The 15563-nt window shown below is 44.9% G+C and overlaps 1 protein-coding gene across 2 annotated transcripts in view; it reads left to right on the top strand.

Annotated features, from left to right (window-relative positions):
• The window catches only part of ATRN (attractin), a 151928-nt gene that overhangs the window by 98289 nt on the left and 38076 nt on the right, over nucleotides 1-15563 (top strand). For both annotated transcript variants that reach the window (XM_032684986.1, XM_032684985.1), the window contains exon 25: nucleotides 7066-7127. In XM_032684986.1, coding sequence (XP_032540877.1) covers nucleotides 7066-7127 — 62 coding nt within the window. The remainder of the gene's footprint in view (nucleotides 1-7065; nucleotides 7128-15563) is intronic.

The following is a 15563-nucleotide window of genomic DNA, read 5'->3' as shown; positions in this document are numbered from 1 at the left end:
GGGGATCCACCTGGAGAGGAGGAGGCTCCAGGGAGACTTTCCAACACCTTCCAGTGTTTTTGGTGCCCACACACAGCATCAGGTGTATCACAAACTCTCTGGGATCTCCCAGCTCCTGTTGCATGTCAGAGTTTTTCCAAGTTATAATTAATTCCCTTAAGACCCTTCTCTCGAACCTGAGGTTTAACTTCCCTGCCTGAGAACCTTTCCCTGTGGATCAGGTTGTTCTTGCAGCGTGTGGAGACTTAAAGAAGTCAAGGCAGCTTGAATTTTCTTGCTGACCTACAAATTTGGGTGTAGTTTTTTGCTGTTGATTAAAATAGGTCTGTGGTGCCCCTGAAAGGGAATGTCCTGCCTGTGTTGTGATGGGGTGTGGATCCACCCCAAAGCTGTTGGATAGGGCTTGGAGCAACCTGGTCTAGTAAAAGGTGTCCCTGCCCATGGCAGGGGGTTGGAGCTGGATGGTCTTTAAGGTCCCTTCCAGCCCAAACCATTCTGGAATTCTGGAGCAGCAGCTGGAGGCAGGTGAGATGTCCTAGGGCAGATTGGCAGTAGGTTTTACCCCTGTTTAAGCAATGAATGAGCTTTTAGTGCATCCATGAAGCCAAGGGAAGGATTCACTGTGGGAATTTGAACCACCTGAATGGAGGGGTCTGCAAATAAATGTCTCTTTGTGCCTCAGCGGTTGAAGGTCCTGTTGTGGAACTGAGCACAGGTAAATCATTTTCTAGACACTACACGGGCCAGCTGGATGACAGATGAGCTTCCCCTGGAGTGTAAGGGGATGATAGGAATATACCTCTGGATTTGGATCTTAATCTGTGTCTGAATCCCATAAATCATCTGCAGAGGTGAACAGATCTTCCATTCTGGAGACTGTTCCTGGCAGCTGATGTCGCTGAGATGATTTGAGAGCCGCCTGCCCGAAAAGGATCATCTTGGGGTTTGCTCGTCCTCGGGGAGAAGGGTCAGCTCCAAAATCCCAGCTTTAAAGGGCTGGAATTCTGAATGAAGAGCTTTTTGCCTTGCTCTCTGCTGCCTTAATGACTTCTTGGCTCATTAACGTTCACAGAACACGTGAAGCGGCATCATGTGGCAGAACCAAGACCACCCTTCAGGTGGTGCAGCTGGATTGCTGTGTTGACCTGTTTTTCCCTAAAATCCTCTCTGAGGCTGTTGGAATTGGCTCCCTGCTCCTCTGGAGTGCAGAGCACCAAGCCCAACATGGATTTGTTTCACTAGAGCACCTTGTGTTTGTGTTTAAAGGAGAATTGGAGCAAGGAACGACGTTTCTCTTGAGCAGAAGAGCCATTCCCCCCCCCCCCCCCCCTCTCTATCCTAGAGGGCAAAATGAATATTTTGATGACTTTGGCATCACTCAGGAATACTTAGAGCCCCTTTGTTTTGCAGCAGGTCCTCTGACAGCAGCACAGGCACACTCAGCATTCAGGCCACGGCGCCCTGTTAGTGTTGTGTGTCTTCTCCAAGGTCAGGTTGAATCCTTGCCTCTAACCACAGCAAAAAAAGAGACAAGACAGTGCAGTTCTGAGGAGGGAACAGAGGAAGATGTGCAGAAATGGCACCTGCAGCTTGTTTGGCTCTTGGCTTTCTCTCCCTGGCAGCCTGTGGAGCTCCCAGCCTTCCCCTCTTACCTGCTGCTTTTTGCTCGTTAACTTTGGCGCCGGGGCCGGGTTGAAATGAAAAGCCAAAAGCAGCCTAAAATCCCTAAATTTCCACGGTTTTCAGGGCTGTGTGGTCCTGCAGGCTTTGAAAACACGAGTGCTGTTGCATTCTGCCCCCTGCCAGGTGGGGGTAATGGCTGGAGCAGTAGGACCTTTGATATCTCCTGAATTCACAGCAAGCCTCAAGCTCCAGGAGCCCCTTTCATGTTGCGCCTTCTCCGTTGGACTTCTCTGCTTTCTGAAGTTAATTAGACTCTTATTTTTCTCTCTTTTACAGTTCTGTTCTGGGAGCGTGTCCTGTGCAAAATATCCTTTCCAATTTCCCTTTCTCTCATCCCTGAGACAGAGCAGGGATGAAAGGAAAGGCAGCAATGGTGTGAATTGAGGCGCTTTGTGCGGGAGCGAAGAAAGGCCGAAATCCGGCCTGTAAATAATCCTGAATTGTCAGCAGGGAGAGAGAAGGCAGAGAAACGATATTTTCTGTGGTTGATCGTGTTTTCTCAAATGTCCAGAGACCCAAAATGTCCCAAATTATGCTGTGAAATAGCCATACTTGAAACATTCTTCAGTATATTCACAAAATCGTGGAATGGTTTGGCTTGGAAGGGACCTTAAAAACCATCTCATTCCATGGGCAGGGACACCTCCCACTAGCCCAGCTTGCTCCAACCTGGCCTTGGACACTTCCAGGGATCCAGGGGCAGCCACAACTTCTCTGGGCAACCTGGACCAAGGCCTCAACACCCTCACAGACAGGAATTCCTTCCCAATATCCTATCTATCCCTGCCCTCTGGCAGTGGGAAGCCATTCCCTGTGTCCTGTCCCTCCATCCCTTATCCCAGGTCCCTCTCCAGCTCTCCTGGTGCTCCTGTAGGTGCTGAAGGCTCTCCCTGAACCTTCTCTCCTCCAGGCTGAACACCCCAGCTCTCTCATTAGCAGTTCTTCAGTTAATTTTACATTAGTGCCACAAATATTATGTCCATTATTAGGAATTATTTGAGTTTGGAGAGAGGTTTGTCTCATCCCCCTTGTGGCAAATAATTTGGCTTCTATTTCCCTAAAATCCCAGCAAGTTCCAACACAAGTAGGAGGATTCATGCTGTGACAAATTATCTGTAAATCTGATTATTGCAGCTAAACAAGAGGTGTTGCTTCAGTTGGTTTCTTGCTGGATTCAACAAGAAGAGAAATTTCTGCAGAATTTCCCCCTGGGTTGGTGATACTGATTTTCCTTGGTGAGATGTGAAATTCAAGTTGATTTTAATGAGTTCAGAGCATCTGTAGATCAAAGAATGGAGCCTTAAATGACTTTATTGTTGCACTTAACTGCTTAAGGTGAACTTAGGTCTTAGTAGACTGAGAGATAACTGGACTCATTTTTGTCCCAAACTGTTCTCTTGAAGTTTAATCTCAATTTTCTTTCCTCTTGAAGCACAAACTGAACGGAAAGCAAGTCCTGCTGTGGAATCATCCCAGTTTGTTGGTCAGAATTTCTATCAGTCACAGGCTGGAGTTTAACTCCAGCAGCGTTTTTTTGGATTTAAAACACCAACTGTCGCCGCAACGTCGCTCGGGTTCAAATGACTTTTCCTCTCCTCTAAATATTTTGGGGCCAAGTCATTTGCCACGAACTCCTTTGCAATGTGTGAGCGCTGATTTCCAACCCAGGGCAATTCTGGGGATGTTTTTGGCCAGTCAGAGGCGGCCAGATTTGCTTCCTGGCTTCGTATTTTATGTTAATCAAATGATTAAAAAAACAAAAGTAAAGCTCTTTATTACGAATTTTTATCAGTCCACAGAGCTATTCCTGTTCATCTGGAAAAGCAGGTGGATTGTTTTGATACTTCAAATGGTGAAAAAGCAGGATAGGGGGGGCTGTGCTTTCCCAGGTATTTATTCAGATCAGATAAACACGAGCTTTATAATATTCTTTGGGATTAACATAATTAATTATGTGATTTAACTACTTAGGCTTGTTCTGTTATTCCTAAAAATATAAAATATCCTTAAAAGACATGTATGGCTTGGGAATAGTGGCTGGAAAGCTGGAGGGTGCTGGTTGGTGGTGGCTGAATGTGAGCCAGGTGGAGGTTTAGGTTGGATATTCGGGAAAATTCCTTCCTGGAAGGGTTGTCCAGCCCTGGCACAGCTGCCCAGGGCAGGGATGGAGTCCCCATCCCTGGAGGGATTTCAAATCCCTGTGGATGTGGCACTTGGGGACATGGGGCAGTGGTGGCCCTGGCAGTGCTGGGGGAATGGTTGGACTGGATGATCTCAGAGGGCTTTTCCAAGCCCGGTAATTTTGGGATTCTTTGTCGTGGAAGTGGTGATTTGACTTGGCAGCTGAGCTGAGGTTCTGCCCCATTCCTGGAGAAGTTTCTCCTCATTCCCAGCAGGAGCCACACGGAGCTTCCCTGCAGTTCCTCTGCCTCACCCTCTGCTACAAAACCAGAGGTTTTTTGAGGGTGGAGAAACGAATCTTTTCCCACCATTGAAACTTAATTAAAAAATCCCTCACTGCTAAGGAATTGCTGCCATGTTTTTCCTGGATCCAGGACCAACAGGAACCATTTCCAACCCGGCTTTGATTGTAACTGGATGAATGAAGTCCTGGGAGCACATTCCATGAGGGGAAATGAGGTTTCTGAGCAAACAAAGCATGAACAGTGATGAGCCCAAATTGCCCTGGACACACATTGGGCAGCTCTGATGGTGTTTCCAGCTTTGGGAGAAGGGAATTGGGGAAATTCCCTTTAATTTTAATCAAAGCTGGGCTTTCATTTTTATCTGTGTGTGAGGCCCAGAGCTCAGCTGGGCTTTGCAGGAGGAGAATTCCAACAGGCAGGGAAAACCACCATGGGAAAGCATTTGTGGGGCTTGCTGTGAAATAACCCAAATTTTCTTTTTTTTTTTTTTTTTCCTTTTCCCCCCTTTTTCCTTTTTCCCTTTCTTTCCTTTTTCCTCTTTCCCCTTTTTTTCCTTTATTGTCCTTTTTTTTCCTTTTTTTTTTTGTCCTTTTTTCCTTTTTTCCTTCTTTCCTTTTTTTCTCCCTTTTTCCTTTTTTTTTTTTTTTTTTTTTCCTTTTTCCTCTTTTTTTTTTTTTACCTTTTTTTTCCTTTTTTCTTTTTTTTTTCCCTTTTTCCCTTTTTTCCATTTTCTTTTTCCCTTTTTTCCTTTTTTTTTTTTTTTTTCCCTTTTCCCTTTTTTCCTTTTTCCTTTTTCCTTTTTTTCCTCTTTCCTTTTTTCTTTTTTTTTTTTCCTTTTTTTTTTTTTTTTTTTTTCCTTTTTTCTTTTTTTTCCTTTTTCCTTTTTTCCTTTCCTTTTTTCCTTTTTCCTTTTTTTTTTTTTTTCCTTTTTCCCTTTTTCCTTTCCTTTTTTTTTTTTCCTTTTTCTTTTTTTTTTTTTTTTTTTTTTTTTTTTTTTTTTTTTTTTTTTTTTTTTTTTTTTTTTTTCTTTTTTTTTTTCTTTTTTTTTTTTTTTTTTTTTTTTTTTCTTTTTTTTTGTTGAGGTGTTTTTGTCATTTTTTTCCCTGTTTTTTTGTGGGTTTTGACTGGTTTTAGTTTGTGGGTTTTTTTGTGGTTCTACCTTTTTGTTTGGTTTGGTTTGTTTGTTTTTTATTTTATTTTGGGGTTTTTTGTTGTTGGTTTTTTTCTGTTTTGTTTTCTTTGTTCCCTGCAATTATATTATCAAAAAAATGAGAAACCCTTCTCTGGTAACGCTCTCATCAATTTTTCATAGAATCTCTACAATTTTAAAATTAACAAATAATTGTTTCTTCTTCTTATGGGAGCAAGTTTTGATTTCCACCTTGGTCCTGCTGATCATGCACAGAGAACTGGCCCGTTGATGAGTCCTTTGTCCTTTTAATTTTCCAGCTCTCCAAAAGGATTTTTAAATTTAAGCTGTTGCTGCACAAAAAAGGGCTTTATTTCGAGATGCCTCTTTTTCATCCTGCTTGTTCTCAGAAATAACAACAAGAGTTATTATTTTTATCCTGGCTTTGTATTTTGGGCTGTGATATTTTAGTGAGGACAATCTTTGCCTTAAAGACAATTCCAGAGGAGTTTTGCACAGATTAAACCAGTGACCATGCACTGATTTTTTTTTAACTGAAAAGTGAAATAACACTCAGTGTCTTTTTATAATCAGAAAAGCATTGGGAAGAACATTATAAAGGAAAAAAAATCAGCAAGAAACTGTGTTTTCTTGTCTTCTGGAGGCAGGAATATTGAGGTCAGAGCATCTGGTGTGCAGGTTTGGAGTTCACTTTCCAACCCCACAGTGGTTGTGCCTTGCAGGGGGATTTTCAACTTCGGAGTATTTCAATACATTTAATTAAAAAAAACCTTTTTGGGGCAGCTTCTCTACCAACTTACAATCAATTTTTAAAGTGAATATGATCATAAAAAGTGTTCCAGAGTGACAGAAATCTATGCATTGTCTCATTTTGTGTATATTCCTGATTTTTGGGGTGTGGCTGTTGCTGGGAGGAGGGATTTGTGTTCGTGTTCACGATGCCAGAAATTCTGTTTCTCAAGGTAAAAAAACCCAACAAGTGACGCTGGAAGTGAATTTAATCTCCCTGAAAAGCTTTTGTCGGTGCAGGTTTCCCTTGAATCCACAAAATAATGCTGTTACTTCCCGAAAGAGTTAAATATCCTGTCCTGGTGTGAGATTATAGTCAGAGGAAATAGGAGGTACCTGGAAAGAAACTTCTGATCCCGAATATTGCCAAGCTGCCTTTCCTCCGCTTTGTTATCCTTCCCCAGGCTCCCTAATCTTTCCCCTTTGCCTCCAACCACCTCCCAGTTTCCTGTTTGCCTCTTCCCCTCTGGTTTTCCTCCCGAATATTCCGGGTTTTTCCCTGTCCCGTGCCGTGGGAGCTCGGGGAAGGATGAATGCCATCGCCGTGTTCACGGTGGCCATTCTCTTCTGTGTCTCGTGCCTCTTTGCAGCTCTGGGTGTAAGTTCCTTATCCAAGGGAGGTTTTTTTGGCTCTCTGGAATGTTGCTGGAAGCGTAAATGTTGAATTTTTGGAGTTGCTGTGTGGGCAGTAATTAAAGGTTTTCACTTTTAATTAAGATTATTCGCAGCTCCGCCTCCTAATTTTTGGAACTGATGTTTTGTCCAAAGAATTTTCCTTGGAACATTGCTGGGAGAATGTTGCTTGTCCAGCTTCATTTTTGTGTGTGAATTTATAATTTGTTTCCTTTTTCCCCTCAGAATATTTCAGTTCTTTTTCAAAAACCGTTCAAAAAAAAAAAAAAGGTGAATTGACTTAACCGAAGATACATTTTGTTGTAAAGTTTTATCCTTTTTAACATCTTGAAATAGGAGTTTTCTTTCAGTGAGTAACTGAGAACATTTGCTTTTCTCTTGCAGATTGCATTCTCACAGCACAGCAACTTTATGGACCTGGTGCAGTTCTTTGTGACATTTTTCAGGTACTTTTCGTTTCTTTGGGTTTTGATTTTCAGTGTTCGGTTTGGTTTTTACCTTAAGCATCCTGCTGCAGCACAGCCTAAAGAAAATGGGAATATCTGCTTTATTTGAAGTATTTAATTAGGAAATAGGAGAAGGAAATTAATCTTTGTCTGGGGTGCAGGGAAAGGGGATTTTGGGGCTGGGAGAGGCTTTTGGAAGGGGAGAAGCTCCTTTTCAAATGGTTTGGAAAACACTGTGTGACTTCCCCCATGGAAGAGCTGACGTGTGATGTGCTGCAGATATTCACACCTTGTCCCATACCCACCAAGAATTAAGGATGTGGTTTTTGCAGGGAGTTATCCTGGAGTAAATTCTTCCTTTTTGGTACCCCTCCTTGGATTTCAAACCGAACCCGTAAATATGTCAAGTTAAACACAACCACGTGTTACAGCACAGAAGGAGCCAAATCCTTCTGTCCTTCAGGCACTGCTTGAAGTTCCTGTCTGGGTGGGAAGTGCCCTGAGGATTCCCTTGGACCTGGAACCCACAGGAGCCATTTCAGTATTTGTTTTCCATCCTCCAAAAACTCCAACCCTGACATGCCTCCCAAAGCACGGCAGGTGCTCTATTCAAGGCCTCCAACCCAACGTGTCAGCTCTATTTTGGGAGCTGTTAATCCTCCAGGAGTACAAACCAACCCTTGATGGATGAGGAGCCCTTCAGGAGGGATATCCATGGAGTGAACACCACTCCAGGTCTTACAACCTGTTCCCGAGTAGGGGTTGTTATGCCTGGTGTAAAATGAGCAGTGGGAATAATCCCTCACTTCAGATTTCATGCTAAATTTAATTAAAGCAAGGAGCTCCAGATGGGTCCTTCACACAAGTGGTTTATATCATTTTTTATTTACTTTTTTTTTTTTCATATGGAGCTTCCAGAGAGTGGAGTCTGCTTCAGTGCAGTCCCTGGGAACAGCAGGTTGGAGCCACCACCTTCCTGCTGTTTGTAAGCAGTGAGTGGTTACTCCTGGCACACACACTGGGTGTTTGTTTTGCTCAATTCAGCACAGTCATCTTCCCTAAAAAAATCTTTGTGGCAGCATAATTAGTTATAAGGAGATCATAATCAATTATAATCAACATTCAGGATTATTGATTATAAGGAAAATAGGGAAGCAGCTGGTTCCTTAGTTCCTTTTTAATGCCATAAAATCAACCTGCAGTTAAAACTGCCCTTTAGTTCTTTACAGACCCAGATCCAGCTGAGGGTTTAAACTCCTCCACAGGATTGATTCCTCCAGATCCATTATTGGAAAAGAATCCCAGAGAAGCTCCATCCCTGGAAGTGTTCAAGGCCGGGCTGGAGCAACCTGGTCTAGTGGAAGGTGTTCCATGGCAGGGAGGTTGAACTGGATGGGCTTTAAGGTCCTTCCCAACCCAAACCATTCCATGATTCCCTGACTTCAGCACTGAAACATCTCCACAGCTCTTAAAGACTCCTGCAGTGCCTGCTTCTTTATAAAGTTAAGCAGGATCTCAGAGAGGTTTGTTTGACCTCTCACATTTTAAGAGCTACACACCCCAAATCACTTCTTCCACGTTTCCTCTAAAGATCCAGACCTGACATCATTGCTCTCTAACAGCCTGACCCTTTTTCTGCAAACACAAATCGTTCAGACAAGCATTTTAATGGCTCTTTTATTTCCCTTTTTCAGAGGGACTGGATTTTGCAGTAAAAAAACAGTGTTCCCCTGTTAACTCAAAAGCACAGTTACTTGCTGTTTTGTTAAAGAACCACAGAATGCCTCGAGTTTGGAGGGATCCACGAGGATCAGCAGGTGCAGCTCCCTGCTCCTCCCAGGAACGTGCATTCTCCAGGACTGGGGATCTGAGACCTTCAGCTTTCCCTTTCCTTCAGCACTGTCCACACCTCCTGGAAACAGTATTTGTCTCCAGGCCCAGCTGACATTTGGATTAGATGGATTTTCACTCATCCCACACTTGAATGATGGACTAGAAAAATTTTCCATGTGTTGTCTTGGGATTTACAAAATCATGGAATGGTTTGGGTTGGAAAGGACCTTAAAGACCATCTCATTCCACCCCCTGCCATGAGCAGGAACACCTTCCAGTAGCCCAGGTTGCTCCATCCCTGGAAGTGTTCAAAGCCAGGTTAGAGCAACCTGGGCTAGTGGAAGGTGTCCCTGCCCTTGGCAGGGGTAGAACTGGATGGGCTTTAAGGTCCCCTCCAACCTAAATCATTCCATGATTCCAATCCTAGTCTGAAGCAGGGGATAAGGGCATTATGCATCTCAGTGAGCACATACAGCTGATATATATTGAAAATACCTGTCCAAAAGTTGGGCAGGTTGAAGAGTTTTCCCTCCCTCCATCACTGGATCTCCTTGAGAACGAATGTTACGATATTATTTAACCTCCTAACAAGGCAGAGGATTAAGACCGTGGATTTGGGAGAAGACAATTTATTGGTGTTTTCCAATTAAGCATTTTATAATGCATTAAACATTTTACATTCTTTAACTGCTCCTAAGCTGCTCTCCCAGTGCTTTATTTTCCAGTCCCTGTAACTCCCTAATTAACCGGTGTTGGAACAGTGGGATTCATCTTGCTGGGTTGGGGGGGAAACTATTGAAACGTTTGTGTTTTTTATGCTCTGGGGCACATTTCATAATTACAGTTGGATCCAAGGCAGAACATAAATAGTAATATCTGAAAGCCCCCTGTGCTGTTAACAAGAGAGCTTGGCTGGGAATTTGCTCGCGAAGCAGAGGCAAGAAAAATGCTTTGTGAGAACAGTTGGGTGACTCCAGCAGCAAAGTCAAAAACTGGGATGTGTATCAGTTCTGTGTAATGGACACAGAAAGAGAAAAATGGGAAATGTTCTGGAAAATGGGACTTTCTGTTGGCACATTCAAGGGTGTTGCTTCATTTTGCTGTTCTCCAGGGAATGCAGGAGTTGCCCAGAGAAGCTGTGGCTGCCCCATCCCCAGAGGTGTCCAAGGCCAGGGACACTTGGAGTGGGCTTGGAGCAACCTGGGATAGTGGAAGATGTCCCTGCCCATGGCAGGGGATGGAATGAGATGATCATGAAAGTTCCTTCCAACTCAAACCATTCTGGGATTCGATGGTTCATGGAGTAGTTTCTGGTGGCCCCAAGGATGTGGAAATGTTGGAGCAAGTCCAGAGGAAACCACAAAGTTGATAAGGGGGGTGGAACATCTTCCCTGTGGAGACAGGCTGGGAGAGTTGGGAATGTTAACCTGGAGAGGAGAAGGTTCTATGGAGACCTCACAGCACCTTCCAGTGTCCGAAGCTGGAGAGAGACTGTTCCTCAGGAACTGTAGTGACAGAAGAAGCAGGAGCGGCTTCAGACTGAAAGAAGGGAAATGTAGGTTGGATATATGGAAGGAATTCCTGGCTGTGAGGGTGGGGAGGCCCTGTTCCAGGTTGCCCAGAGAAGCTGTGGCTGCTCCTGGATCCCTGGAAGTGTCCCAGGCCAGGTTGGACAGGGCTTGGAGCAACGTGGTCTAGTGGAAGGTGTCCCTGCCCATGGCAGGGGGTGGCACTGGATTGGCTTTAAGGTCCTTCCAACCCAAACCATCCTGTGATTCTGTGAATCAGTGAAATCTTTCTGAGCTGGGGATCTTGTGGCACATTTCCATCTTCTCCAGCTGGTTGTGACCCCATCCTGACCCTGCTGTGCTGCTGAGCTGCCTGGAGAACCCGAGTGGGAAACAGGAGGTTGGGATTTTTGGTTTCATTGCTGACATTTGGGATGATTTAGGTCAAGCCAGTCCTTCCAGCAGGCAAGGATTGCCAAACTCCAGCACTGCTGGGTTCATGGAATATCCCAGGCACTGGCTGGGCTGCCTGTGAGGCACACAGTGTGGAAAAGCAGGAACCTGGCTCTGCATTCCAACAGCACCAGGATGCAGGATTTGACTTCCATTTCATTTAGGAGCTGCCTCCTGTGGGCACAGGGTTGTGTCTCATTTAACTGCTGTCGGACTCTGGGAGCACCTTCTGGAGTTGGAATTCAGCACCAAGTCAGGCTTTGGTTCCCTTTATTTTGTCCCACATCAACATTATATTTGAAGCTAAGAAAATGTCAGTGGATAAAGGTTGGACAGGACGGTGCCGTTCCGGGGTCGTTAATATTCCCTTCTAATTGGGGCCGCAGGAGAAATGATGTTCCAGCCATTGGTAACCTTTGCAAAGCTAATGAATTGCAAGCAAACTGGCCTTTGTTTCCTCCTGTCTGCTCCTCATAATTTACACATTGTGCAGTTGAGTTTCAGCCTGGTTTGAGCTGTTTTGGCAATTCCTAGTCAACGTTTTTATTCCTATTTGTGCCTCCTTGTCTTCCAAAAAATCTGTGTCTGCCCCCACACCCCCCTGTAGTTGGTATTTCTCACCTTCACATACAGAAGATGTGAAAATATTTGTGGTCTTCTAAACACATATTGCTGTTTGGAAGACCATAAATTCCCTCCTTCTTCCCAGAGAAGCTGTGGCTGCCCCTGGATCCCTGGAAGTGTCCAAGGCCAGGTTGGATGGGGCTTGGAGCAACCTGAGCTAGTGGAAGGTGTCCCTGCCCATGGCAGGGGGTGGAATTAGATGGTCTTTAAAGTCCCTTCCAGCCCAAACCATTCCCTAATTCCATGATCCAGCAGTGACTCTCTCCTGTCCCATCAGATCCCATCAAACCTCACGTGCCTCTATGAAAGATCTGAATATCAAATGGTGTAATTTGATGCCAATAAATGAGCTTTTTCCTCAGAAAAACTTCACCAGGAGCAGTATTTCTTCCATGCAGCACTCAGGCAGATGATTTTATGTGCTGTATATTGTTTTTCCCAGCTGTAAGTATTTTCCCAGTGTTTTCAATAAGTGGAAATGGCCTGTTGCAATAATTCAAATCTGGAGTTATGCTGCAGATAGTTTATTTGCTCCTGGTGCTTATTAAATAATTTTTTTACTGCAGCACAAATGGCATTACTAAATATGTGCCTAAAATACAGTCTGAGTCCCTTCCTTTTTTTTTGAGGGAAAAGAGAACTTGGGAATATCTTTACATTATTCCTACGAAAATGAAGAAGTTGAACAGTTCAGCATCCACAACTCCCTTCTTTCCATGTTCTCTTTCCTTTGTTCTCCATAATCCTAAAGTAGAATCATGGAATTGTTAAGGTTGGAAAAGCCCTCTGAGATCGAGTCCAACCATCGCTCGTTTGGGTGCTTTTTTTCTTTCCCTTTTTATTAACATCATCATTTACCATTATTATTGTATTTTACCCTGTTTCCAATTATTAAACTCTTATCTCAGCCTACTTTTGATTCTCCTCCCCGTTCCACCGTGGTGAGGGTTGAGCAAGTGGCTGAGCTGGGCTTAATTTCCAGCTGGGCTTAAACCACTTGTGCTCCAGACCCTTCCCCAGCTCAGTTGCCCTTCTCTGCCACGACCAAAGTTGGTTGTGGCTTCTTGAACCACCTTCTTAATGCCCAGAAGGTCATTGATCCCTCTCTGTGGCCTTCAGGTAGGTGTTTGGCAAAGCCCAACCGTGCAAACCACGTGCGCTCGTTCCAATTATTCCAAGTTTTAATGCATCAGCTACTTTAAAATGTGTCCTGCAGCTCTCCAGCATATTCAAAGTTGCTTGCAAACAGCACTTAAACAGCTTCCAGTTCATCAAAATCATTTGGGCTGTGTTTGTAGCCATCATGGCAGTGCTTTCTGACATTATTATTAAGTGACCTGGATATGTTAAAGCACATTAGCAGGGAGGCTGCTGTACATTTGGGGGTTTAAAGCTGCCATTTTTTACAGGCAGTTCTGATGCTGATAAACATTGCAGGAGAGTTTAATAATTGGGCCTTAATACACCAGATGGATTTTTCTCCTCTCCTCGTGTAGAATCCATCACAGCAAAGCACTGATGGAGTTTTCCAGACCCTTAAAAATGAGAGTGTGAACTTGTTTGAGGAGCTTTAAGGATACCTGGAGTGGGGAGAAGATCCTCTTTGCTGGGAAAAGGAGATTAAAGTCCAGAATAAAACCAGACAGGGGGTTTAAATGCAGATTTTGTGTCAGGGGTGGGAAAACCCCGTGGTATAATGAGCACTGAAGGCTCAGCGAGGAAAGTTTAATGCATTTGTTGAGGCCAATTGAGGGGAGATTATTATGATTACATTACTCATTCGTTGTACTTAAATAATTTAATGAATAATTAAGGATGACTTAATGAAGTCATTTAGCAAATAGGATATTGTCCATAAAATGTAAATGTATCTCTTCCCTGCACTGCAATATTTATGCTGTGTAAGGGATTTTTATAACTGTGTGAGCCAATGGAAGCTCCATTTCATGGATTTGTGAGATAGTTTGGGTTGGAAAGGTCCTTAAAGACCACCTCGTTCCACCCCCTGCCATGGGCAGGGACACCTTCCACTAGCCCAGGTTGCTCCAACCTGGCCTTGGACACTTCCAGGGATCCAGGGGCAGCCACAGCTTCTCTGCCCAACTTGTGCCAGGGCCTCCCCACCCTCACAGGGAAGAATTTTTTCCTCATATCCCATCTAACCCTGCCCTCTGGCAGTTTGAAGCCACTCCCCCTTGTCCTGTCTCTCCAGGCCCTTGGAAATAGTCCCTCTCCATCTTTTCTGAGGGCTCCCTTCAGGTCCTGGAAGGCCACCATTAGGTTACCCCGAAGCTTCTCTTTTCCAGACCAAACAATCCCAATCTCTCAGCCTTTCCTCACGGCAGAGCTGCTCCATCCTCTGGTCATCCAGTCATCAGCCTCCTCTGGATCTGTCCCAACAGATTGAACCAGACCCAAATGGAGTCATGTTGAGATTTCCTTGGGTTGAAAACGTCTCCAGGGGGGTGAGGTGGCTCGAGGTGGCTCTTGATGCCTCTTCTTCCTTCCACTCTGGTTTCACACCTGAGTTTGCTGATTTCCTTTTTTTTCTGTCGGAAAAATTGAACTGTTTTCAAACTGGACTCGGCACCGTGTGAAAAATGGAAATCCAAATAGCTGATAGAAGCATGGAATGGTTTGGTTGGAAGGGACACTGAAGCTCATGTCATTCAGCCCCTTGCCATGGGCAGGGACATCTTCCACTAGCCCAGGTTACTCCAAGCCCCATCCAGCTGGCCTTGGACACTTCCAGGGATCCAGGGGCAACCACAGCTTCTCTGGGCAACTGTGCCAGGGCCTTCCCACCCTCACACCCAACAATTCCTTCCCAATATCCCACCTATCCCTGCCCTCTGGCGCTGGGAAGCCATTCCCTGTGTCCTGTCCCTCTACCCCTTGTCCCCAGTCCCTCTCCAGCTCTCCTGGAGCCCCCTTTAGTCCCTGGAAGAGGCTCTCAGGTCTCCTTGGAAGCATTTGAGATGGGGGAACTGTAGAGGGAAGTCTTGGATGATCTGGATTTGGGGGATGAAGGGGGCTCTTGGCAGTCCATTATTTTTGGAGGGGAAAGAAAGAGAAGGAGAGGGCAAAGCAAGTCCTGCAGGGAAGGTTTGTGTCTAAAGCCATTTGGGAATGGGTGGATTTTCATGGCTGACTCAGGAGAAGGCAGGGCAGGGGGTGAAGGTGGACCAGGCTCTCACTCCAGATCATTTTCCAACACGGCTCTCTCTCCACGCAGCTGTTTTTTTCCTCTGGTTCCATCGTAACACAGTTGCTTTCCAAGAGGAAGTATGGGGGAAGAAAAGCTTCTTTAAAGCTACTGATGCTCACATCAGACCTTTTAAACTTATTTCAGGATGGTTTAGGCTGAGTAAATCCAACAGATAGATCTTGTCTTGGCTCTACCCCCGGGGCCCTTCCAGCAGGTGATGGACTGCAGCAGGCACTGCCTTTTATTTCTCCACCAGTGCTTCCAGGGGGTGTTAGTGCAGGGGGGGAAATGGATTTCCTGAGTGGTTTTATGGTTTTTGTGGGTATTTGCTGCCTCCTTGTGACAGTACAAAGTCGTGTGGTGCTGTTCCTGTGAAATACAGGGCACTGCGGGGAGCGTTTTAGGAGGAGTTTTTATTGGTCTTTAATTGTTAACCCCTCTCTGTTTTCCTCTGAGTGTCTTGGCTGTGGTGCCAGAAGGGAGGCAGGAAAGGGAAACCCCTGGAAGGCTCTGGCATGCCCAGACTTGTACAGTGTTGCATTTTGGAAAGGGGATTTCATGTAGGGATAAAGTTCCTCTTAGTTCCCCACTCCGGCTTTTTTCCCTGAGGGAGTAAATCACATGGAGACACTGTGTGGATGTGGCACTTGGGGACATGGGGCAGTGGTGGCCTTGGCAGTGCTGGGGAATGGTTGGACTGGATGATCTCAGAGGGCTTTTCCAACCTAAAGGATTCCATGGGACTGATGAAACACCCCCCCCCTTTCTCCTCTGCCCTTGGGACTTCCATCTCCTTTCCCCAAATAAAGG

The sequence above is a fragment of the Chiroxiphia lanceolata genome, chromosome 4, assembly GCF_009829145.1.
Source record: "Chiroxiphia lanceolata isolate bChiLan1 chromosome 4, bChiLan1.pri, whole genome shotgun sequence".
NCBI classification, from domain to species: Eukaryota; Metazoa; Chordata; class Aves; order Passeriformes; family Pipridae; genus Chiroxiphia; species Chiroxiphia lanceolata.
The sequence above is the reverse complement of the archived record's forward strand: the minus strand, read 5'-3'. Positions and strand labels throughout refer to the sequence as shown.